The sequence below is a fragment of the Heliangelus exortis genome, chromosome 2 (assembly GCF_036169615.1).
Source record: "Heliangelus exortis chromosome 2, bHelExo1.hap1, whole genome shotgun sequence".
NCBI lineage: Eukaryota > Metazoa > Chordata > Aves > Apodiformes > Trochilidae > Heliangelus > Heliangelus exortis.
The window spans coordinates 79,143,592-79,171,003 of record NC_092423.1 but is presented as its reverse complement, the minus strand read 5'-3'; the positions used below and the strand labels follow the sequence as shown (position 1 = coordinate 79,171,003).

At 38.9% G+C, this 27,412-nt stretch overlaps 1 protein-coding gene across 1 annotated transcript in view; it reads left to right on the top strand.

Moving 5' to 3' along the window:
• Positions 1-27,412, top strand: part of ANKRD33B (ankyrin repeat domain 33B) — a 43,482-nt gene that overhangs the window by 9,551 nt on the left and 6,519 nt on the right. Inside the window, exons 2-3 of the mRNA XM_071736676.1 lie at positions 19,240-19,369; positions 25,671-25,811. Coding sequence (XP_071592777.1) covers positions 19,240-19,369; positions 25,671-25,811 — 271 coding nt within the window. The remainder of the gene's footprint in view (positions 1-19,239; positions 19,370-25,670; positions 25,812-27,412) is intronic.

Here is a 27,412-nt window from a genome sequence, read left to right as displayed (position 1 = left end):
TACATATGTGAGGTTTTTTGGTTGTTGTTTGTTTGTTTTTCCAGTCTTTAGCCTCTTTGCCTCATAGTATGTGAGGCCCAGTCTTTGGGACAGCCTGTGTGTAGATAGACCCACAGCTGCTGGTGAGAGATGCTGCCAGCAGCCACCACAGCTCAGAGCTGAACCCTCAGGGGACTTTTGTCTCTGTTACAACTGGAGAGAGGTGGGCTTACACATAAGCCATTACTATTAGTTTTCTGAAGTGGAAAAGTGACAGAAATCAGCTTTTCGTGGAATATTTAGCTTTTTTTTATTATTTTATTTTTAGAAAACCTACTTATCTTGCTATTTGTGGCTCTTATGAAGAAAGGCTTGGCACACCTGCTTCCCATCTGATTGGGAAACATGAGAAAGCTAGCTGTGTATGCCTGAAAGTGTTTTATGGTGTGGCTGAAAGGAAAGGGATGACTGTCTTTGGAAGGCAGTAGGATACTTCTGTGTATTAGGAAGCATCACATGTGACAGGTTTCAAGGGAAGGCAGAGTCGATGATCTCAATTGTGGTGGAGTTGATGTCAAGTATTTTTCTTTATAAAAAAAAAAAGATTTTCTGTAAAGACAATGGAACAGCAATAGCTTGTTAGGCAAAGAGCATAGAACAACAAAACTGGTTGGTTTTGGAACACAACATCATCGATGTTCATGAAATCTTAGTGTTTAGAGTTAAAACCTCCTTCTGAGCTACTGAAAAAGTTTTCTGGTTGCTCCAAGAGAAGCAGTACTGCACAGTAAATGCCTAGATGGGCAGTGCAAAGGCAGCCAGAGGAAAACCACGGGCTGGGAAGCAAGAGGTTGTTCTCCTTGCCATGCTGAAGGGACTTCATCACCACTGTGCCAGATGAGCCCTGTCTGCATGGGACCCTGGGCAGTGTAAAGGTGCCATAGGTGCTGCTCTGCAGGGCTGCTGCAGATGAGTTCCCTGTGCAGAAATGCTGGCCTGGAATAAACCCCACATTGTTCCTGGAGGGCAACCCCATCAGTGGTTTGATGAGGGAGTGAAACTGCCTGCTGTTTCACAGGTGACAGGGAAGCAAAACAATTTCAATGGCCATGGGAATGGAGTGGAAGTGTTCTCCTCCTACCCCAGGGGCAGAAAATCCGTGCAGTGCCCCAGGCAGACACCATCCCACAGCCTGCAGGCAGTGGCTGGCTGATAAGATTGGGCTGGCTCTGTGGTTCTCCATTAACCACTTGCCATCACCAGCCAGTAGAACAGAGTCCACACTGGGCTGCATCCTGCTGCCATTTATCAAGACTGAATCTTCCCTTGATGTGTATTTATTGTGTATGGAAAAGAAGATGTTGGTTGTGATTTGCTTTGTTTTACCACCCTATTGCTGTAAGGGCAGTGGGCATTTCCCAGCCAGGCCATTTTTAACTCTCTTGAGGATGCAGCAGGGATGTCCATGCATGAAGATACCCATGAAGAGAACTGCATGGAAAATAGGAACTTGAACTGGGTACTAGGTACATGATAATCTTTTTAGTACCTTACCTGAATTAAAATGAAATGCGTGCAGTTTACTGAATTCAGATGTCTCAGTGAAATTTACAAGACTTAGTTCCATACAAGTTCCCATGAAGTATATTGGATCCACTACACGGATGTGGAAAACTCCCTGCAAAAGTGAGATAATTAAATCTGACAGGCAAGAGCTGCCTCATCAATTTACACCTGTTGCAATAAATATAGTTGCCTGAAGACTTCGAAAAAGTTGCTTTTGCATTTTAAGCATATAAGCAGATACTGCAGTCTTTTCCCACCATACCTCCTAATCCTCCTGTTAGTGATATGACATGAAGCAAACATCAAAATATTTAGTACTCATATGAGACATTTTAGAAGCAATAAGGAATAAAAGCATCCGAGGACAAAAAGAAAGAAAAAAAAGAAACAGACAAGGTGAATAAATGTCAGCCTTTCTCTTAAAATTTATCACCCAAATTATCTTTCTCCAAGACACAAGATCGTGAAATGCCTTTCACTTACTATTTTCATTTTATCTTTCTGTGGACATTTTTAGCTTGACCTAGTTTATGCTTATTACAGTCTGTGCAGTTGATGTATGAGCAGAGGCTCCATTCACAGATGGATGCTAATGGAGCTGCAGTATTTTGGTGTGCATCTACATGATTGTTATCATGCATTTCACAAATCACAAACATACAGGGAACGAGTTCTCCTCTAAGGATCTGCATTCAAATTAAAAACTAATTATCTCAAGGTTTTCTAGTACGATGGTGCTGATCTACAGTTTGCCTGATATCTCAAGTCTAGCACTCTCATTTCTGCTGTCATTAAAAGTATGAAATCCCCTAGCTACCAGGTGTCACTAAAACATACTATGTTCTTTCTTTGGAGTTTTAGTACTAGATCAGTAGAAACTCCTACCCTCTTGTGCTAGGAATCAGCTCACCTGGCTAAACACAGACAGTAACCATGTGGCAAAAGAGATTAACATCACCAACTAATTGTCATAAAGAGAAAGGGTGTTAAAAACACAAGGTCTCCTTTGGTATCAGTGCAAAGGGAGAGTGGCTCCATGTTGGGCCTTGCTGGTCCAGGACCATGGTAGCCCAGGCAGAGGCAGTGACCTTGCAGCAGCACCCTCCTGGTACCACTTCGAGCCCAGTTCCCCACTGCTGTGTCTGCTGGGGCAGAGGTTCCCATGATAGACCTGCTGGTAAGGCCACATTCATGGGTAATGAACAGTTATGGGGAAAGTTCACTCTGCATGGCTTCTATGTATGTTTTACTGTAGTAAGAGGCTGAAATGGGTGTTGCTAACCTGTGTCCCTGCTCACAGGGAAAACCAGCCACTGCCTTTAAATATTTCAGCACCCAGGTCTCTTACACTGCTGTTACTGTTTGGACAAGTTGAGTCTGCAGAAAAGTGCAGTTCACAATTCTGTAATTAATATCCTCTGTTAACTAGTTTACTGTCATTTATCTGCCAGTCCACAGAATCTGAATGTTTAGTTCAAACATATCGACGGTGAAATATGTTCTTTAGATAATTAAAAAAAAAACAACAAAAAAACACAACTAAAAAAATCACTGTAAAATCACTGTAACTGTTTCTGTAATGCAACATAGTAGTTGTACTTTCCTTTGGTGATCTTAATGTATGTCATCCCTTTTTTTCTGTTTACTGCTTGCTATGTCCACATAGAACATTCTTCTGGGGAGGAAGTTTTTGAAATGGCACTTAGAAACCAAATTCAGACTTCAAATACCTGTCTAAAAATACAGTATTTCCCACTTCCTTATTTAATTTATATTTCTAGTACAGTGATTGCATTGGTTCTGATTTATCACTAAATTGTTACTGTGTGTCTTATAGGAAATAGGAATTACAACTAGGGAAGGAGTCTAAGCAGAAAGATAAGTATGGCAGCTTAATAGTCTCTGGCAAAAAGGCAACTGAGGATTGTTCATGTGATATAAAAACTTACAAAAATGTTCAAATACTGTAGTAATTAATTTCACAAACTTACTTCTGTTCCTTACTGCGGTCATGCCCTGTTGTTCCCTTAAAGATTTTAATGTCCTCAGAGAGTGTATCTGGAAAGATTCTACCTCATTATTTGTGCTACTGCAATCAATATCATTCCAAAATACATGATTTTGTATTGGCTGAACTTTTAAGATGACTGCAACATGGCAATAGCACTTTGTACAATCATTTTATTAACAACAGTTCTTCTGTACAAACATCCAATAGGAGATTTTCAAATGTTAAGGGGAAGAAGGTGATTTTTGCTATCAGTTAATGGCAACAAGCCTTCATTTTACATATTTATTCTTGTTTGTCTCTTTCAGAGGTGGATTGAAGGAGTCAGACTCTGAAGGTAATAGGAAATACCCTACCTGTAATTTTGAGGTAGAAATACAAAGATGAGACCTTCTGTTTTTAAAAATATTGCACTAGTGCCAAGGAGCATTCTCTCATTTTGTGCCAGACAAATGCAAAAACAACTCCAAATGCTTTGCAAAACATTTGAAAATGGTCTGGTATAAGGGAAAACTTATTATTGCTTTCAGGTGCCTGAAAACAGAGAGAAAAACATGTTTTACCATTCTTTCCCCTGCTGCTCTGTGATCTTTTCAGCTAATGGATATCTAGTTCTTATAAAATCTGGTAGAAGAAGGCGAAAAAATTGGTCAGTAATTGTAAGCTAGCTAAATTTGCTTCTGTACCTCTTGGAAAAGAAAAAGAAAAAAAAGTAGTGTCTTCTGAGACCATGGGAAAGATGCTCTGACTGATGAACTGTGAAGGGGAAGGTGACAATACTTGTTCATATTTAATTTCACTTCTGTAAAAATTTGCCTTTGTCATCAATGCAAGAGAGGAGGGTCTTAACAAACTTTCATCTTATTTTTACTGCAGTGCAGCATTTTTTGCACAGAACTAAGTCACCATAATTGGTAATGAATTAAAAATAAAAGCTGGTGGAAACTGACAATTTCACAGCTAGATGAAGGCATTTCAGAAGAGTGATGAAAATGTTAGTAGAAGTGATAGGGAAAGGAGATATTACTTAGAATAGGTGTTTTATATTGTCCAGAAAGATTTTAAATCTTTCTAAGATAACTGGAGGTTTTGTCCCTAAGTAAATATTTGTGCTGGAGATGTCAGATGAGGAAAGGCACATACTGATAAGGTTCCTCAAGGCACAAATAATTTAATATGAATAAGTGACAATAAATGGACAGTAAAATGCCATTAAATCAGAACTTGTCAAATCTAGATGTAAAAGCTATTTTCCTTGTACATGAGCTTAAAAAATAGGGAAATCATAGGTTGTCAGTTTTCCAATAGAGGCAAGACCTTGGTATTTCCTCCCTGTGCTTTCTAATATCCAGCTGAGTAAGATGAGTTAGGACACACCTTAAAGGAAAAAGTAGGGGGAACTGGACTCAAAAACAGAAAAGACCTGAAAAAGAGTTTTCTTTAAAATCATTAAGATATATATCTCCTTTACTGCTCCTATATGAGTCATTGCTGTTGTGAGGCTGAAGCAATTTCATCTGACCTGTGTGTCCTTCTTGAGGTATGAAAAGGGTCTTGGTCCTTGCTTGGTAGTGATGGACACAGCCTGGTGGGCTTCTGTAGGAAGTGGAAAGTTCCTCTTTTTGAAATAAAGGACTCATGGTCTTTGAAGGCTGCATCACTAGCACATCACTTCTTACCTTTCCAGAGCTGAAAGTATTAGTTTTACATTTATTTATTTGGCAAAAGAATGAGGTGGGAGAGTCAGTGTTAGGAAACAAAACATTCAGTGCTGGATGACAAAATGCACATTAAATGAATTAAAAATGCAGGACAGAAAATATATAAAAAATATAGAAACACTTGCTTCTAGAGATTGTGGCTGAAGAAAGAGCACGTGCTGGTAATGAAAGGCAGTGTTTGCTGCTCCTAAATCCTGTGTCCATTCACAGGGTGAGAGAAAAAGAAGCTTTTGCAACAGGGTGTGCTGCCGGTGTGCCCAGCTTAGCTCTGTGTGGGGCTCTACATGGAGCCTGGAGATGTAATGTGCTGGCTGTTCTTGGACCATGCACAGATGGGTCTAAGGATTTTCCTAAAGGTCTGCTGCTGAAGGAGGACAGCTTGTGCTCCACGTACTCATTTGTGATGAAACAAAAAGAAGTCAAGTACCAAAAAGTTGTAGACAAATTTTTTTAACCTTAGCATCTTAATTGTGGGTGGTTATATTCAGTCATAAATCAAAGCTAGAAATGCCCATCTTCTGGTTTTCCTCAGACTTCTGTACAACTGCTTGATTTGTCCATGAGTGTGGCCTCTGAGTGGCTGCTAAGTGAACAAAGACTAACTTGAGAAAAATGACTGCTATTCCTTTCTGGGGTGGAAATACAATGTTTTTTGTTCAGTGTAATGTATGTAATGAGGCTGCACAAATGAAAATTTACATTAAGAATATGTAATACTTTGAGAAGAAGAATATTTAGTGACACCAACATGTTCTGTCTTCCTTTCATGAAGCAACAACTCTTCATCCTAGCTTTTTATTCTAATTATTCTTGTTTACTGCTAACCATCCAGTGGTTGAAGTTTCCTTCTTTATCATGCTCTTCATTATTATGAAAAAAACAAATTGCACAAGTATTAGTGGAATCTTCTCTGCAATATGTCTTCAAAGTAAATGTGTTTCTTTCTTCCCGTCTCTTAAAAAATTCCATTGCTTTGGAGTTGGGCACCACAAAAACGAAGAAAATTATGTTTACAGGTCAACTCTGTACCACTGTAACAGACAAGTCTCTCGAAGCAGCCAAGCCCATTTCTACCAAAGGTTCTCCTTTACAATAGAGATATCTCTGCAGCTGTTGATGTACCTTTGTTTATATCTTCAATAGAAATACATTTCCAGATTTCTGAGCTTGTCAGTCTGATGTGAAGTATCTCCTGTAACAAAAAAAAACCCAGAAAGTCCTGGAAAGCAAAAGAGATATAAATAATATGACTACAGGTAAATGCTTACTTGTGTGAAGGTGGTACTCCAATGACTTCAATAAATTTTGGCCAACATTGAATGCAATAGGATATCGTCTGCATATGAACACTAGCAGTTGTTATAAACTGAAGTGGAGTGAGTCAGGGAGACAATGTTTTTCTGTATCCTTTTATTTTATATAAAGGTGTTCTTTTACAAATCTTCAATGGAAGAAACTGGAAAACTTTGGTGAGGAGTCTTTGCTTCCAACTGTTTGTCGAAAATTCCCTATAAGCCAGCTATCTTTTTAGGTTTGGTTTTTTTTGGTTTGTTTTTTTTTTTTTTCCCTCCAGGGGTCTGGAGCATCAAGAGGTCCCTTACTGTGTTGAGATACAGCTCACATTACTGAGCCTCTATGAACAGAAATGCCAGTCAAGATCTTGACATACCTGAAGACTCTGGTGTAATTCAGCTTCTCTGGGCACAGAGCTATGTCAAGTTCCTGGCAAACAGCTCTGAAAAACCTCTATTTGATGTGTTTGATACATACTACTTTTTTTTGTACTGTGATTCATTTCAGGAAGAGTTCTTTTGCTAAGAAAACTGTGTTTGAGATGTCTACCAATTCTCTCATAGTTAGAGATCCTTAAATTAAGGAGTGGGCTGCTTATATGAATTCTTGGAGTTCTGACTCAAGGAAAGCAATTTTATAGTTTACTCAAATATCTCCAGTTTTGTGAAATAGAAAAAGAACAATTTATGGATTGTTTGACTCAAACTGTTCTAGAAAGTGGATATATTGTATTAGTGAGTTAACAGGTTTTTACAAAGGCAGGTCATCTCTAGTAATTCCAAACATTTTAACATGAGTGTGAAACTACTCCTCTCTCTTTTTTTCCCAGATATTTAATTCTATCTTCTGTACTTCAAATTCAACAGTATATCAATATTCAGGCCCTCCCTATGTTTCTTTTTTTTTATTTAGATGAATATGTAGTATTTACTAGAAGATGAAATTCTTAGATCCAGACACAGAGGTAGGATGCTTTACAGCCTTTATTGAATGGACCTACACATTTGGCTGAGATAAACAGGGTGGTCACAAGCTCCATACAGGAGGAAAGACTGTACCAATGGCAGATAGAATCTCACTCAGATCTTGCCAGCAGATAATGACACACAGTATGAGTGTGTACCACATTTGCTTGTCACAACTGAAGTTGCAGTACTGTAGTTGATGGGAAACAGATAACATGGCATTGCCATCTTATCTAATCCAAGCCTCTCACGTGAATATTCCAAACATGATTTATTTTCACCTTTGCTGAACTCTCTTCTCATACACTGATACCTGTTACAGCTGCAGTGGCTGATGAATCCTTATTTAGCCAGTTGAGATATTAAAAGAGAGAACTTTAAAATAGGAATGCACACTTTAAAAAAGAAAAAAAAAAAAAAGAAAAAAAGATGCTTTAGAACCACATTTTTCAGGATTTTTTAAAAGTTGGACCTACAAAAAAAGAGTGAGCTACCAGAAGAAGAGAGATCCCTTTGAATAGACTAATTCCATGTCACAGTGTGTGTTTTTTCAAACAATAAACCAGGCTGAGCCTCTTGCAGATTAACATCATTGTGGACCAGCCCATTCCCAAAATACAGTGCTAATTAATGTAAGGCTACTCAGCAGGACTTGCAAGCCAGCAGCAGCAGTGTTCTTGAATAAGCCAAGTGCTAGTCTCTGATCTTTCAAAAATGTAATTCTGCCTTTTGTTAAAAAAGATGCACTTTACACAGGATGATGCTAAACCATCAGGAAGGAACCATTCCTTAATAGGAAGTCTGAGGCATGCTGGATTTCCTCTCCAGTGGTGTATGCATATTATCAGATTCTTTATTCCTAAAAGACAGAGCTGTGGTTTGATGGTTGTTATAGTAGGAGTTAGTTCTTGCTCTCTGAGCAACCATGAGCATTACAGAGTTGTAAGAATAGGTGTAAGTCACAGGAGCACAACCCTCTTTGCCCTTGACAAGAGCATATTTATATGAAAAAATAGAAGCATAATTCACATTTTCTGCTGCGATTGAAAATGTGATCATAGTCATCAGTGTTTCTCACAGTCATAAAAGATGGAAAGCTTGGGCATGAAATTAATACTCTTTAATATCATCAGTGCTAGTTCACTATGTGTTACTTGAAAATTGCATACTTTTTTGTAGGTATTGCTTTCCCACAGAACTTAAATTTTCCAGTATTCAGAGACTGTGAATTTATCAAAGCTGTGTTAAAAAAAAATTGCCATTATTAGGACCTTTTCTCTCTTCCTTTGTGTAGACCACTTTTCAGTGCAATTTGTGGAGCACTAGTAACAAGCAGCACATATTAGCTGGGAAAGAATGAGGCACTTCTTGTTAGGTCAGGAATTGTGGCACCTTCCTCCAAGTTTCATAAGCCTGAATTCAAGAATTAAAACTTATAAACATCCAGATTTTGGCTTCTAAAATGGTCACCTGTGATATTCCACAGCAGCTGCATTGTGTGGAGCAGGGAGATTACAGGATTGCAGCCTTTTAAGATCACGGGACTTGCTGCTAATCCATCCATACCAAAATCCATATTTAGGTGTCTGAGTAAAAAACAGACACCTTCTATCACAGATGTATCTATTGCTTATGAAGTTTTTTTCTTTTCTAAGGAGAAGCAGGAGACTTTTCATATTTATGCATGAAGAAATCTGTTGCCTTGCTAGAGCTGGGGAAAAAGCATGGAGAGGCATAACTGAGATGAAAAACAGTCTAGATAAAACCATGTGCACATCCTAGATAAAGGAAGCACTTTCACTGTGGAAAGCACAATGATAAGGTGTTTCTACAACCTGGATCTTTTGACATCTGAAGAACCATTGATTTTGCACTAGGTAATGAGGATCCGAAGAGACAAGCTCCTAAGATCCTATCAGTGGGATCTTTGCTTGATAGAAGTAAAATAGTAACACCTGATCCAGCTGGAGAAACTTTTTCATGTGTACCAGCAATGTTGAAGCCTACATTTCTTCCTGAATATCAGCATTTACCTTGCATTTCTGTGAACAACAACTACTGATTGTTGTTACCATGTTATCCTCTTGACTGGAAAAAAGATGCTGTGTCTAACACATCTAAAGCAGGTAAGGTGAATCCTACAGGCTTCATACTTCTGCATCTCTATCATGGGAGAATCACTTGCCCTCTGCTGTAAAAGGGCAGCTTGTCTGTTCCCCTTTCTCTATTTTCACTGAAATTTTACTTCAGTTTTTCTGTCCATTCAGGTCAGTTCCAGGATCAATAAGGCTTATTATTAAAAGATCCAAGATCAGTGGGGAAAGCTATTATTAGAAGTGTTATAGAAAAGGAAGCAATAAAGGAGCCTGGGAAGAAGAGACGATGAGAGTGTTACTTAACCACTGACATTATGAAACTTACTGTCAAATGGCAGATTAAGATGCAAGCTGAGCTTTCATTGCTCTACATCTTCTTTACATCAAAGGGTGAGGAAATAAACTGGTTGTTTTGTGTGTAGGACTATGCAGGGCTGTGTGTATCATGAAGGCAGTCCCCCATCTCTGGTGTCCCAAAAAGGGGATGCAGTAGCTCTTTTTGGTGAGAATAGGGCCTTGGCAAGGAAGAGCTTTCATCATGTTGGATTCTTTTCTTCATCAAGTTGATTTCCTTTTGAGAAAAGGGATTTATTTATTTGTTTATTTACTTACAGTGGCAGATAAGCCATTGATGGACAGACCTCTTCCTGGGCTCTTTACAAGATTTGGGTCTGCTACGATTCCACAACTGAAAGGTTCAGAGAAATACAAGAAAAATTAATTTACAGAAGCTGGAGGAAAGGAATGGAAACTTCTTGGGAAGCCTTTCCTATTAGGATTGCAGGAGCTCATTGCCACAAGAGGGTGCTTGCAAGCTCATCACTTGCAGTGCCTCTTCAGAGAACTCTATGGTGAAAATGCACTGAGGCCTTTAAAATGTTTATAGGAGAAACAGATTAGATCTGATGAGATATTATGACAGAGTAGAAGGCTGTACATTTATCTTATAGCCAGAGTCAAAATGAAATTTATTGCTTACAAAGACTTTGTGAGTCATCCCTTTTGGAGAGTTCTTCTGAAAAAGCCTATGCATTCAAACACTCCATTTAGCCTCTTGCAACAGATCTGAGCTACGGTCAGCCTGTGTCTGACAGACCATAACAGAAAGAAAAATCTATCTATTAAAGAGATAGAGAGGAGCTGAATCATATGCCTTAAAGCCAAAGATAGCACTTTTAGACAGTTATGTCAGTGCACAAGATGCATTCCATGTTGCTTCTGAATGCACTACAAAATATGTTTTTAAAATGCCACAAGCTCTCCTTTTTATCCTAAATGTGTATGAATATATTTAGGCATTCGGAGAGAAGGTAATAGCAGTGTCTGTCAGACCAAGATTTGCAGTTCACCTCTGAACAGGTTTCTGAATGTTCTTAAAAAGTACAGGACACCAGTCCCATCAAGTTTTGGTTAAGCTGTTAGATGACCCACCTTTGACTATTGTTTTTTTAGCTCTTAGGGGTTTTGCCTTCAGAAAAAAAATTTAAACAAAGTCCTTCAGTTATATAACTGATAGGAAGACTATTACTGTAACATTGGATTGTGAAGTAATCTGGCAATTGAGAGATCCTACAAGATGTTTTCTATATAGTTATTTTCAAAACAGGTATATTTTGAGCCTTATTACAAAATCCCTTTCATTCAGGGGTTCTCAAACCCACTGCAGCTTTGTGTAGCAATGGGCTGGAGCAGCAGGTTCTTCCAGTCCCAGATGTTCACAGGAGGAAGGAGTCAGCATTTTGCTGCTCTTCACTCTTCCAGGTCCATTTAAGGATCTGGAAATATTTAATCCTTGTTCATAGGATGGTTTAAAGCCCTTGGGACCTTTTCTGATCATTGCATAGCAAGCCAGTGGAAGACAAAGAAATGAAAACAAAATCAGCTCACCATTCTGTGGAGCAGGATCCTGACATAGGTTGGAGTCCACCACATTGCCTCCCCAGCCCTCAGCAGTTCATGGTTTGGGTGGCTAATGTTTAAAGCACCTTAAGATGCAGGCATGGGATTTGAAGTAGAAATGCTTTCAGGGTTTACATCAGAATCCCCCCATTAAAGTTCAGTACATTATTCACATGGTTTTCTGATGTCACAAATCTCATTTGTTTTATAAATGTCTCCCTTATTTTTGAGCCAGAGTGACCTGTGTCTAGCACAGATATCAAAAAACAGGCATAGCAAAGAGGGATGTATTAATTTGGCTGCTGTGTATCATTTGTTATTACTGTCAATACTACCAAAACTTAGCACTAGCATTTGACAATACTAACACTGATTAGTATATTCTATATGAACAGGAGAGCTAGGATTAGTCAGGCTGCCTTATTTCTCAGGGTTCATCACTATTTAGCAATTGTACTTAACATGGCAGTATAAATTAACTGAAAACTGCGAATTGTAACCTGATAAAAATTGTGTTATTTCCCCTGCCATCTACCCAAAGTATTTTCTGTCCTTTACAGCCTGGCACCCCATAAACAGAACACAGAGCCCGTTCCTGAAGATGGGTCATGGGCTGATTTGCCATGTTATCAAAACCAGAGATAACTTCTTTTTAATGTATGGATCGTAGCAAAAAGTTCCACTAGGTTATCTGATGGTTCATTTTAAGAATGTGTTATTTTCATGGAACAGTATTTCCTTACATATTCCTTTTCTAAAATCATACCTTGTTTACACCTGTTGTGACCAGGGATCTCACATACATTGCAAAGCTTAATTTTGGACAACATCAAATGTCACTTCTCTTTTCAGAAAAACAATTCCAGTTTCCTCTCTGTCCAAAGAAACTTCTTCATTCTGGATATTGCTTTGTTGCATAACATATATATATATAAACATATATATATATATATATATATGTACTTAAGTGGAATCCCATTGAATTTCCTAACTCAAGTGCCTCAACTTTAAAAGATACCTGAGTTGTAGCTGCTCCTAGCTCTTGTTCACATGTTCAGGTCTTCAGTTCTTTGTGTCAAGCTAAGGTTCAGAAAGGAAATAAGAAGAAAAGGTTTTTCAACTCATCACACAAGTCTGGTTGCTACTGTTTTAAGGTATAACCATGAAGTGTTATCCTAACTTGTAGCAGAACAGCTGGCGATGCAGCCCAGGGCTCCTGCAACTCAACTGAGATGTTAACTTGTAGGTTTTTGCAGGGCTGTTTCCACTGCCAGATGTAATCCTGAGTGCACTCCAGTGCTGACCTCCTTCTTTGTTGTGTAATGCAAGCTTTTGCAGGCACAGTAAAATGAACTTTCCTGGGCCTATTTTTAGAGGTGATCACGGAGATTTGGATTAGAATAGATTAAGTCTGCCGCAGAGATGATACATACACCAAGCTATACCTTTACTTAAAGACATGTGGCCTGACTGATACAAGAGGTGTTTATGAAACAAGTGAAGTTGAACAAATCCCACGAAATGGAGGGGGGGAGTATTGGGTTATCATCTGTGTATCCATGGACTGGCCCATGTTTTCAGCTAGTGGAGTGCAATTCACACTGGGAAATGGATCCGTGCGCACTCGCAAGGCTGTGAAGTGAAGGTGGCAATTTTGTGCCTTCAGCATTCAGGCACTGTAAGCTTTCTTCTGGGTACAAGATTGTGCTTCAGGCTACTGTGTTCCTCTGCTCCAACCCTGCTTGAATACCCTTTTACACTTTTCTCATCACTTTCCCTGGATAATCCTCACCCTTCTTCCCCTTCAGGCATGGGGATTTTTGTCTAAGCAACAGTGGGACAAAATTCATTTAAATTCCCAGCTCCTTTTTTGTTGCTTTCCCAATATATTTTTGTATGTGACTAAGCTGTTAGAGCCCTTTCTCTAAAAGGTCAGCCTAAATTATTTTGTGCAGATAATATTAAAGCTTATGTGCTTGATGGATTTCTGTAGCATATAAACACCACTTCTCATGGGACTGATGACCTGAATAATTACCTCATCTCAGTCACTGTTGATCTAATCAGCTGAACCAATTATAGTATGTGCTCAATCCAATTACAAAAGTTTCTCGGATTGCTTTATGCAGTTTTGTGTTTTATACACAAAATAGTATATAGCAAATAGTGATGCTTAGTGCTAATTTTTTCTCTTTTTCAATATGGTGTAAATTTGAAATCTCTGTTCACCCAACTTTCACAGGGTTGCATCGTTTTTAGTGGAGATCAGAATTTCCTTCCAATAATTTTTTGAGATTTATTTTTAATTACTTGACCTGATTTTTTTTTTCTTTTTTGTGAATCATGTTATAATGAGTGATAGTTATATATAGTTCTATTATACTAATGAATAATCTGTAACACATATTACTAAGTATATGAATTATTATTTTAGTAAGCCGAGGAGAAAGTTTAAATACAACTTAGTATTCCTTTATATTTGATATTCTTCCATTTCTAATACTCATAATATTCTTTGTGTAATGTGCTTGTAACTTATACATAATTTGCATACTTGTCCCTGCATGTGATTATGAATTAAAATTAATTATTATCTAATTTAAATCAATTATGTGCAGTTTTAACCGTTGCTATTAAGCCAACCTTGCAGAATTGTCATTAATACTTCCAGATGCATGCAAGGCAAACTGGGCAGTTATTTGTCACCATGCTTATGAAAAGCAATAGATAATGTCAACTTAGTATTTTGACAAACACAGTTTTGCCTGGGATAATAGGCAAAAAGCTATAATAAGCTCTTTTCATTCTCAGCATCTTGATGGAAAATAAGTTGCCTGAAGATATTTTCTTAAAAGCTAGAATAATTGCATGCTGTATGTGATTTCCTATGCTGTTCAGCTTGAGTTCATTATTGATCCTCTAGTATTTCTTGTGATCTCTATTATCTGTAATGAGATGGTATACAAATAGCCTTACATCTGTAATTTTGCCATAACATCTGATTTATAAAGTCATCTCCTGAGATATCTATGATCTGACTTAAGCAGACATATTGTTATGCCATTAGCCAACACTGCTGAGCAAAGCAGAAATTTTTTTTTTTCTTACATGAAATCAAAAGGATTTAAGGCACACAAAGAAATATCAGTTTAAAGAGAATCAAAACTTTCCCAAGACTGTTTTATTCAACTTCAAACATGTGAATTTCAAGCCTATGCTTTTGTAGGAAATTTTAATAAAACATTTTTACTCTGATTGTGGAAGACTACTACTGGGAAACTCTAAAAATACACAAGAGTGCTCAAGGAACGTGTTGCAACATCTGATTAACTTCAGGTAGTCCCATGTGTGAAATGTCCATTTATGTACTCAGGGATGAAATTAAGAAAACTAATTTTACTTTATTTAGAATATATGGAAAATAAGCAATTTATCACAGGCTGACTGTTTTGTCATATATTCTAAGCAAAGTATTGTTAATTTTGCTCTGTCACTTCAAAGCAAAGGGGGATCTTTCAAAACCTTGCTAGTTACATAAAAATAAGTCATGTCATATACTGTAGTAGGACAATGAGGAAGCTCTGATTAGATGCTAGATATTCCAGGGAAGAAAGACAGATCCCTCAATACCTGACAGTATTAAGGCTTCTACTTGGAAAAAAACCTGTTACTGAGCTGAATTTCAACCCCCAGCTGTTATGGGAAAATGGACAGTAAATGTTAGTGTAGCTGATGTGATGGATGACTCCTGCTTTCTTGCTTGTCACACAGATTCTGTGTGCAATATTTGAAAAATGACACAGGATCTGTTGCAAACCTCAGAGAAGCCAGCAGCCCCTGTCTCCTGTAATGAAGAAGTCCCTTTTCTTTTCCTGTAGTCCAAAGGCATTAATATAATTTCATGTTTTAGGTCTGCTCAGAGGATCAAAGCAGATTTTTTTTTTTTTGCTTGTTCTGTTTCATTGAACTGGGAGAATGATGGGCAGCAACCCCAATCACTTTTTGGGAGAGAGAAATTCCTAGCTAAAACAGTTCTTGAAAAGCAGAGATACTGTGCTTGCATGCTGTGGACATATGTACAGTTATTTCTTCTAATAATTCATTATTATAATAATATATTAGTGGGAATACCTTGAGTTTTTACTATACTTTAAAATAAGTGTGGTTGAGGGTTTATGAAAGGGAATAGAGGGAAAAGGATGCTGTTGAAGGAGAAAGGTTAAAGTCTTAGGGAAAGGATATGCTTTTAGGAATTGTCAATCTTTCTTCTCTTAAACCTTTCACATGTAGTGAATATGCCTGAGAACTGATCTTACTGACAATATAATAGTAAGATTCCATTTTGAATTATTTTTTTCCACCATACACTGACCACTTGATAATTGCACCATGACCCTTCATATGAGGAAAAGAATATTTGATACCTCTGTAGAACACTATTGAGACAAAATGTCATCCTTTTTCTGAGGATAACCAGGTTACTCAGGTTAAGAATTTTCCAGCTAAAATAGCTTATCCTGCTTTATTCTTGTATTTTAAAAAGAAGTAAGCACACAGCTGTATTTTCTTGCAGACTGCTTTACTGATTCCTTCAAAAGGCATTTTGCTGAAAGAAGTTTGGTGTCAGTTTTATTTATTAATTGAGATTGTTGAAAGAGTTTATAATATATTATGTCTGTGGACATTAGTGTTTATTGGGATATGAAGTTTAAGATTCCAGCCTAGTAACTCATGTTGAAACTGACAGATTGATTGATTAATTTTGTGTCCTGGCTGATCTGCTTGTACTAACTTTCAGCAGAATGTAGACAGGGCCAGAAATGAATGCAAAGAAAAAAAAAGAAAAAAAGGAAAAAAATAAAAGCAACCCAAACCCAGAAATTATCATGATATCATTGAACAAGGATTTGGGGGATAACTGTCAAATCCAGGGGCGTATTGAAATTCTCGTTCTAAAGCTACAGCCTCCTGCACCTCATTTCAATATCTGACGTATTCCCAAGAGTTATGGAAAGGAAAGAAGCCCTCCAGACAGAGCTCTGTTTCACCCACCTCCCCAGGAAACATGTAACCAGTGGGGGCAACCAAAGAGCTCATTTTTCCTTCTCAATCAGGGGGTTCTGGGCACCCTCCTTTGAACACCAGGTTCTCACACCCTTGTCTAACTCACTTCAGATTTATGTAACTGTCCTACAAGAATGATTTTTCCATGCTAGTGCACCAAGAAATCCCTCAGAAAGACCCTGCTTTCCATTGCCTTTCCTTATCCCTAAGCAAACAGTCTTTGGTAGCATCTTTGGACAATAAAATTCAGAAAATGTTGACACCTGAGTAATCCCTCTGATTTGTAAACTTAGAGCAGTCAATGAGTTTGGTTGATTTTGATATCATTTGTGTCTCATATCTGCTGAAATCAGAATGCCAGTGTGCATCATCTGATGAGGGTACTCACTAAAAGTAAGACAAACGTCCTTAAATACTCTAATGCAAAAGTCTCTCACTGAAAGAGAGCTAATGTTTGTTGTTTGTTTTACTAATTTACAGTTTGTTTTTCTTTTATGGAGAGGAAAAAAAAATGAACATTTAAAAAGAATTTTGGAAATACTTATAGAGCACAAAAATGTCCTGTGAAAATGTCCTGTGAAAATATCCTTCAGAAATTGAATGAAACAGTTTATCCCATTAGATATGTTAACTACTTTGATTTATTCTTATGCTCTTTTGAAGATACCACTGTCTTCAAAAATGGCAAGTGTTTCAGTGAACAAAAGGATGCCTTTTTTATTATTAAGAATTTTAGGCCTCCAAACTGTTGAATACTTATTTTATTTCTGTCATTAGTAACTGACATTTTACTGAATGACTGCATAGAAGAATCAAGGGTTGGACTTGATGATCTCAGAGGTCCCTTCCAACCTGGCTGATTCTATCATTTTATGAGTCTATAATGTTTTAAATCTTCAGAGGTCTTGGAGTTGTAAAGACCCCCATTCTGAACATCAGGTAAAAAGTGAAATATTATTAAGCAACTAAAATAATGCTCAAGTCCTTACCAAGTGGACGTGACACTTTTTTTTTTTTTTTTTTTTTTTTTTTTAAAGTTAAGAATGATTACATCTCAGCAATCCCACCAGGAGAGTATATATGTTTTACTGAGTATTATTTCAGGACTTACATGTGTAACTATATATAACCTTAAGCAGAATCCTTTCTAGAATTTCAGTAGAATGATTTGAAGTATTACAGGGTCTTCTCAAGGAAATGGAAGTGTTATTTATAAGCGTGGTGAGTTTTGCTTCATACTGAGGACAACAGAATCGAGAATGAAAGAAATGAAGAGTAATAATTTTATCAAAAGATGTAATTGAGAAATACCCTTCAGAGACTCTGAGCATCCCAAAGAGTTGGCATTGCCTCTGTATCTTAATGAAGCTATTTGTCACCTAAACCAAAAGGACTATAGGCAATAGCAATGAAGCTTGACACTGAAGTATTAACTAGCTGGTTATAAAGATATTAAATAAGAAGCCATAGATGATGTCGTTTGGCAAATATCTCTGTCTCATCAGTGTCCATAATAAAAGAAATAAAGAGAATATTTAGGGAAGGACTCCTTAGTAAAACTTATGGAGGAGCCAGGCTGTGCCATTCAGTTTTCATAGCCAGATTATCCCTCTTCCTAATCTTTTGTGGTTATGATCTTGCATCATGTCTATGTGAGCACATTTTAGGCAGGTAGGGTTACCAGGGAGGTTGAGATTTGTGTCTCTGCCTTTATCTTTTCAAATGTCAGATACTGATGCTGAATTCAGGAAAACCAAATCCCGTGTTGGTGGTGCAGAGGGAGCACAGGGAGCACTGATTTATCTCTACCTGCCCTCCCCTACACCCATCACCCCCATGCAGATGAACACTGGGCTGCCTGAGTAATCCCAAAGACTGGAGATAATGGCTTTAATCCTAGTGGCCAAATGAGCAGCCAGGATTAAGTACTGTTGTTCCATTTAATTAATGACCAGTGTATTTTGCTGTATTTTAGAGAAGCTGTCAGTTTGCCTCTGTGGAGTGAAACATCAGCTGGGTACCACGCGGAGTTGTAAGGTTTACTACCTGGCATGGCTTCCTCCTGGAAGTTTTACAGCTTCCAGCTGTCATAAAGTACCTTAAACAGGAACTCTAAAAGTAATTTTATTTTTATTTATTATTATAAAGAAGATCTAGTTCTAATGGGGAACCTGAAGTATTCAAAGAAAGCAACTGGCAAACACAACTCCTGCCTACTACCTCCCTTTCGGAGAACGAGGAGCTGTTTTTCAGAGAATTAATATTCAGAGCAGGTCCAATTCATCTTACCTGCTGGGTTCATTTTATTATGTAATAAAATCGATTTATACTCATTTGAATGTAGACTATATAGCTCTATAAGCACAAGCCATTTATAAACAGTTACTTTCCAAGTAGCATAATATAATACCTAGTCTCTTAGGTGTTTCTGAGGAACACCAAATGTTCCTTGCCAATGGGCAGAGATAAAAAGCAGTGTTTTGTACTTGAACATTTCACCTGGAGCTAATCACTAGTTATGCTGATATCTTATCAGTTCTTCAGTCTGATAATATAAAAAAAAAAATTAAAAAGCAGACAAATATGCTTTCTTCATGAACTTTTATGAGTCTGGTAAACCTAACACCCTCTTTATATTTTACTTACAGAATGGTCTTATTGTTGCCTGCTACCAAGGGTATGTGGATATTGTTATAGCCTTAGCACAATGCCCTCACCTTGATGTGAACTGGCAGGACAACGAAGGGAACACGGCTCTCATTACAGCTGCACAGGCAGGTAAGGCTCTTTGTTTCATCTCTTACATACTGGGTTTTAGGAGGAGTATTGCAGTTATTAATTTTATGTTTTTTTCAAAGCTCTAAAAGAAATAAGCCTCCTTAAAATAATCCTGGCCAAGCCCACTCTCAAGTAAGTTTGTCATGATGTTGTTTGAACTAATTAAGCTACAGTAATATTTATCCAGTGGTTTAAGACAGAAAAAGCTATACATTCCTAGCAGATGCCATTAACTATTTTAACTTAAAAATAAGAAAACTTTGCCTCAGGTGTGCAATACTGTACTGCTCTGTTCCTTTATGCTTATTTTCTTATGTTTGCTCTGGCAAGCTACCACTCAACACTGCAGTCATGTAATGTGCAATATTAGTGCTGTTAGCATCTCCTCTCACATACTTGTTGCACCTACCTCAGTGGGTGTGTAGTAATTGCTGACTGTAGGAAATGTCTTTAATCATTCTTTAATGATAAAGAAATATTTTAGATGCTAAGATGTTCTTCAGCCACTCTGTAGTTAAGACCAGAAAAACCCCAAATCATAGTCTTACAGAATCACTGAATCACAGAATATTAGGGATTGGAATGGACCTCTGGAGATCATTTAGTCCATTTGCACTGCCAGAGCAGGTTCACCTAGAGTAGGTTGCACATAATGGCATCCAGACAGATTTTGGATGTTTCCAGAGATGGAGACTCTGCCACCCCTTTGAGCAGCCTGTTCCAGTGCTCTGCTGCCCTCAAAGTTAAGAAGATCCTCCTCATATTTAGCTAGAACTTCCTATGTTCAAATTTGTGCCAATTACTTCTAGTTCTGTCAGTGGGCATCACTGAAAAAAGAATGGCCCCATACTCCTGCCACTCACCCTTTAAGTATTTGTAAGCATTTACAAGATTCCCTCTCAGTCTTCTCCAGACTAAAAAGACCCAAGTCCCTGAGCTTTTCCTCATAAGAGAGATGTTCTGCTCCTGTAATCATCTTTGTAGCTCTTTGCTGTACCCTCTGCAGCAATTCCCTGTCCTTCTTGAACTGGGGAGCCCAGAACTGGACACAGAACTCCAGATGTAGCCTCACCAGGGCAGAGTACAGGGACAGGACAACCTCCCTCAACCTGCTTGCCACAGTCTTCTTGATGCATCCCAGGATGCCACTGACCTTCTTGGCAACAACGGCACTCCAGGTTTACTGGAAGTAAATGGCAATGGCAACCAGGACTCACAGGTTTATTTCCACAGAGTTGCTTTCTAGCAGGGCAGCCCCTAATCTGTACATGGGGTTATTCCTCCCTAGGTGCATGATCCTACACTTGCCCTTGTTGAACCTCATGCAGTTTGTCTCTGTCCAGCTCTCCAGCCTGTCCAGATCACACTGGATGGCAGCACAGTCCTCTGGTCTGTCAACCACCCCTCCCATTTTTGTGTCATCAGCAAACTTGCTGAGGGTATGCTCTATCCTTTTGACCAGGTCATTGACAAATATATCAAACAGGACTGGACCCAGTACTGACCCATAGGAAACACCATTCACTACAGATCTCCACCTAGACTCTGTGCTGCTAATCAGCAGGATTTAGTGTTTCCCAATGCTGCTTTTATAATTCACTGATTATGCTGAAATTGATCACGTTAATCTTGATGCAGACTGGGGTGAGGGCAGAGTTTATCCCCAGGTTTACTTTTATCCCACCTAGCACAGCAATATTCAGTGAACAAGTGTAACAGATTACGTAAGTGTAAGACATGATCCCCAAATAATTACTAGTTTCAAGTGCACTGTTAAAAAGCAACCAGTCAATTATTTCTGCTAAAACTGAAACAGTGTCCTTTAACCTTTAAGGGAATTTGTAGTCTTCTCTTAAAGTGTAAAAAAAATACTAAAGCATGTAAATCAGGAAAAATTCTACTAAGGAGGCCATCACTTTGTAGTCTAAAATCTATTCCAATGGTTGCCTGGCTCTGCATCTATCGTTTCCTTTGCATCCCTCCAGCTTGCTCCTCAAAGACAGGAACTTTACAGGGAAATGCACACCTGGTCTTTATCATGTCTTCTCACTGATGAGGAACATGGGATGTTCATGGACCATGATATTCCCTCTCAGACCCTGGTTGTCTCGGGGAAACAAATTTCTACCAGGCAACATCAGTGGACTTCACAAGCCATGCCTCAAGACAGGAGCAGTTCCATTTTGATGTTAATTTAGTAATATTGCCATTAGTTATTTCCAGGCAGTACTAAACTTTGCTTTGTGTTTTACCAAAAAGTGAACTCTGCTAAATAAGTCACTGAAAGAATTGTAACCACAGTAGTCGTTCATAGCACAGTGACGAGTATAGTAGTTTTACAGAGAAAGGGTAGAAGACTCCAAAAGTGTAACCTACATTAATTACTCTGTCCTAACACAAGTTTGGATGGAAAAGGTTTAATGCTGACTCCTTCTTGACCTTTATAACTCGTGATAATGAGCTCAGAGTTAATGCAGAGGGCTGACATTGACATTGACTCTCTGCCAGTACTTGCTATTGATCCCCAAAGCAACTGGAAACTACTGTAGTCAGCAGAAGCTTAGACAAACTCTTAACAACTTGGATGTTTTCCCCTGTCTACGATAATCCTGAGCTACAGTGTTGACACCAGTTGTTTAATTCATTATTACAAGATACTGCTCCAGTGTTAATAGAGATTACTCTGAGGTTAACATTGCAACCAGAGGAGCTACAGTGCAATAGATGCTGCTTAATTGTTGCTGAATCTTAAGTAGTAGCACTGAGCAGTCTGTTGCAGAGAACTGAAAGAAAAGCTTATGCAATATTTCCTGTAGTAGAGGATTTATGGTTGTGGGGTTTTCTGTGGTTTTTTTGGTTGGGTTTTTTTGGGTTTTTTTGTTTGTCTGGTTTTTGGGGGGGCTTATTTGTTTGTTTGGGGTTTTTTTGTTTTGGTTTTTTTTTAACTTTAGGCTATGAAAATAATAGTATTTTTGCCAAATAAATTATGAGAAATCTCTGCTATTTACACCAAAAGTATGGGGTTTCCCATAGAAATTCTGATAGCAAATCCGTATTATTTCAGTTAATTGTAAGATGATATAAGAAGCTTTCAGAAAGTGCTGCTGTTTATGTTATGAGCCACTGCTGGGGTTACCACATATGGCCAGGCCCTGAAGAGGAGCTGGATGGGAAAGAGGCTTTCCCATCCATTCTGAGGAATCATTTCAGAGGATGCATCTGTAACACAAGGTACAGAATGAAAGGAGATGACAGGGAGGCCTCTTAACTTTTGCTGAAGGAGTTAAAAATCCATAGTTGCCTATGCTACTTCATGACTGACCAGAAACAATGCTTAAATCTGAGCATCAGCTTGAATTAAACAGCATTACTTAAAGACCGGCTAGAGTCTCAGAAGATAAATTAATTCAGTTTTTCAGATTGCTTTTGATAATTTAAAATTCTCATCCTTAAAATAAAGTATCTAAAGCTGAATATTTTTACATGGGCTGACCTGAGAAAGATAGCCTGGAAGGATCAGTGAAAAGCAGGATTTTCTTAACAAGCTTATTAGTACAGTAAAATAACCATGAAGTGCTCTGCTTCGAGTGTAGATTTCAGGTTTGAAAGTTGGTCTGTTCATTTGCTTTCTCAATATGGGATCATAGGTTATCTCAGTTTCTGCATATTAAGAGAGACATAAGGATGCAGACATTAAGCACCCAGAGGATGAAAGGTTCTGGGTGTATTCTGTTCTACCTATCTGTCAGAAAGCATTCACCACCCACAGACCAAACATAGGATTTTTGCAGGTACAATTTGAAATTGTGATGTTACATGACAGAGCATTTCTTCACTATGCAGCTCATCCTTCTGCCCGTATTACATAGATTATTAGGTAATATTGTCATCATTATATGCATTTCCTCTGTGGCAGCAATGAAATGAATTAAGCTATTACAGACATCTGTGCTGATCTCTAAATGTGGCTCACAGGGAGAGGAAGTGTACCATTAGCATGCCAGTTCTGGTAAAACATACATCTGGAGTTCAAACAGCAAGAGCCTAATACGAATTCAGTATCACCAAGCTGGCTGAGGCAAGGCCAATTTATTTTAGAGCTGCATAGAGCTTTCACAGCAGACTTTAAATCACAGAAGATTCACCTGGTTTACAATTTAGATGCATACTTCTAGCTCACACAGGCACGGGAGAACTGAAACCAACTTTATGGCCTTAAATCAGAGGTGTATGACAGGGTTTTGAACAAACAAGCTCTGTTTTGCTTTGAATTGGGTATCTGTTTGAACTAGAAATCTGAAGCAAGCCTCAGAGGACAGAAGCTCCTGCAGATTAAAACTGAAGTGGTTTTCAGGAATCCGAAAGACAAAAAACTTCTGAGAATCACAAACCTCTTTTTTTCTTTTGTTTTTTTTTTTTTTTTTTTTTTTTTTTCCCTTTCCTATTTTATTGCTGGTATTTTTGCTGTCTCGTTTAGGCCCATCTGTAGATTTTTTACTAAGCAAGGTCTTTCAGGATTGACTGTTAGGATCATCCCAGATTTGCAAGTATTTCTTACTGCAGCTATACTTTTGCCAAAAGGGAAGAATATCTTTAGTAATGAAAAATTTTCCATCTTCTTATTTCTCCTTGTTTCAGTTCCTGTCTCTGGTACCTGTGGTCAAAAAAGCAATACTTCAGCTGTTCCAAAACCCCCATGAAGATGCACACTGTACCTCAGTGAAACAGAGCATGTCCTGCAAAACAACTTGGGCACAAAAATTCTCCCAGTAGCAACTGATACCTTGCTAAGATTTGATCTGATACCATAAAGTCAGGGAAGCTGAAGCCTCTGTATTGAGTAAGCAAGACTGAGTCACTTGATCCTGCTCTGAGCCCAATTCATTTTTGCTGTCTTCAGCTTCTTGCTGTTTGCTGTATCTTTATATTTCATTTGTATCATACTGCACAAGGTACAGGGACCTCCTTAGTTTTTCTCTGACTCTGGCGTTGCTAAGCTGATCTGAACTATCCTCCCACCAGTTCAGGTTTCAGGAGAGTTTCCAGTTATGCAGCAAGGTAGCAGAGTACAGGAAATTCTAGAAGATAAAAAGAACCACCTAGAAAACATCTAAAATTAATTAATAAAGGTTTTCTTAACTTGCTTTCCAAAGTGAATGCAGTTGACACTGAAGTGACTGCTGATGAACTCTGCACCAGATGTGGCACTACAGACTTTTAAAACTGCCCTGTATGCATTATAATCTGCTAACATCAGTAACATCTCTGGATGAATTTGAATGACATGCATCACAGAATATTCAGCTGGACTGCAGAGTGATATGAAAGAATATTTCTACAGCTCCTAGTAATTAAATTGTGATTGTTGCAGCTGCCTGACAGACTGCATTATTTTATAAAGCGTCAAAGCACCATAAAATGAATGACAAGTGATGGGAAAACCATTTTGAATGAGTCATAATGGAATTGGATACTTGTCTTGTTCTGATAGTCCAATTATGAAGACTTGATGTTTTAATTGGTCTTCCAACCATTTAGCTGCAGACGCTTTTGACTACTCAGTACGCCCTTGCTGACACCATTTTTCCTGGTGTATGAGGCACATGAAGGGCAAAATCTTCAGAAAAAGGGCTTTTAGAAACAGAACTCAGGTTATTTATGTTGCTAACAAAACTGAACATCAGTTCCGTTTTCCTGTTACTAGAGGGCAGACAAGTGGCTTTACACTGTCAGGTGGGAAAATAAAAAGTGGAATTCTATGCAAAATATTTCTTTGTCTCATATCAGGCCTGTCACAGTTTGTTAGAATTATGGGCTGGAACTACCACATGCAATCACTTTTTAATGAAGCACCATTATAGTAAGACTGGAATTTACTACAGGAGTGAAAAAGCTGAACCTTTGCAGTCATTCCCCTCAGGTGATGGGTTTTCCATCTGTAAACTGAAAGAATTCCCTTTGCAGTGCTGCTCACTGAATCAAGAAACTGGCTCCCTGCAAACTCAGAGTGACCATCTCTGATTTCTTAGTATTCCCTTATCTTAAATTGACTTTTCAGAGACAAGAGCAACTTGAACAATGGTAGGAACCCAGGCTTCCTGGCTATTAGCCCAACACTCTGGTCAGAAGTCAGTGCCTCCTAACATTAATGCCTGCAATGAGTGGAGAAAAATACAAAGAAAAGACATCTTATTAACTGCATTTTTCCTGTTATCAAACCTGCAGGAGTAATTTTTGCTTTAACCTTGAGGCAGCGCCTGTAGCCGTGACATATTTTCTCTGCTTTTTCATTTCCTTAAAGGGCACATAACCATTACAAATTACTTGTTGAACTACTTTCCTGGGCTCGATATTGAGAAGAGGAATGTGTTTGGATTCACAGCGCTGATGAAATCTGCGATGCAGGGCCGAACCGAATGCGTGAAAGCCTTGATGTTGGCAGGTAGGCAAAATGCTTTGCTGCTACTTCGTCGTCATCTGCCTGTAAATACTAGACAGTCATACACGAACACCGTGAAGAAAATTAGCTTTTGGGGTGTTAAATCTGAAAGGTATGTAGCAGCCTACCCTAGAAATGTGTGTGGCTTTTAAATAAGTCACAGGCAAGGCGGTGAAGCTGAGTGATGCAGTTGCAGGAGTGCTGTTTGCCTGAAGGAACTCGTCCAGGATCTCTCTAAGAGCTCTCAGGGTGAGATTCATTGTCTCCAGGAGAGTTTGGGAAGCGTGATGTTGGATGTGGTGATCCTAGAGGTCTTGTCCAACTGTGACAAGCTCAATGTCCTTCTTGTAGTGAGGGGCCCAGAACCGTACACAGTACTCGAGGTGCAGCCTCACCAGTACCAGGGCACCATCACTTCCCTTCTCCTGCTGACCACACTTTTCTGATACAGAAATAGTTTTGCCTTGCCAACTCCCATGATGGGCCTTTATCTTTCCTCATTTGACGGGTACTTCACTTCCAGCACCCCATATCTATTATGCAGGGGCACCTGGGAGGGTGAGGGAGGCCAGGAAGGGATTTGCCTGCCGCCCCAACCTGTTCCCACTCACCTCTGTCTCTTGGGTCCCCTCCTTTTGCTTGGTGACCGGAGGGCAAGGGATCCTTTGCTACTTATGGTACCTCCACTTGCTGCCTTTGCCTTCAGGTCAGCAGGGTGTCCCTCCACCAATCTCTCTCCCTTTCAAATTCCCAAATACTCTTCAATCTCTCCCCTTCCTCTTTCAGTTCTACCACCAGGCCAAGCAGATCATTGGCCTGGTCACATCATACACAGGTGTTGTCACTCCTTTTCTCTGGCAGGAGCTGCAGATCTGTAGACAAGGAGTTAATGAAGTTCCTGACACAGCTGGGAAGCACACACAGGTGTTTTGCTGCCAGCTCTGGGGTGGGGGGGTGATAGGGCAAGAGTATGTGATGGTGGTGGGATGACACCCAGATCTCCCCCTCTCCCTCCAATTGTGGCAGGTCTCGGGGCAGAGAGTGAAGAGCTTCAGGCACCCTGGCTCTTGTCAGGAGAGTTAGATGTACAGTTCCTATCTCACAGGGACATTGTTGGGAACTTTGGCCACAGAGGGAATAACTCTCTTTCTAACCCCTCTTCAGTTCTGTGTTGGCTCTCCAGGCTTATGGGCAACAGGTCACCAGCAGGTCTGTATCCACCAGAAGGAGGGAATCTTGGAACAGGGAGTAATCAGGTGCATCTCTGCTCACCTGCCTCTTTTCACCTGAGAACTTGTTTCTTCCTGTTAGCTTCTGACTGCAGTTGAATTTCCAGCCATATGCATTGCAAGGTGAAGGGGTCCTGGAAAGGAAACTGAGAAGGGCAAGTGGCATTAGGGCAACAACCTTGACAGAAGCACCACCTTCTAGCCCCAATGCTGTATGCTTTTATTATATTAAGTACTTTTATATTAATTATTACATAATAATTAGCATAGACTAGTGTATGTTCTTCTACTACAGTTGCAGATCCTTGACACAAATTAAATATTATGGAAATGATAATAGATTGCACACGAACATTGCTACTGTCTAGACCAAGA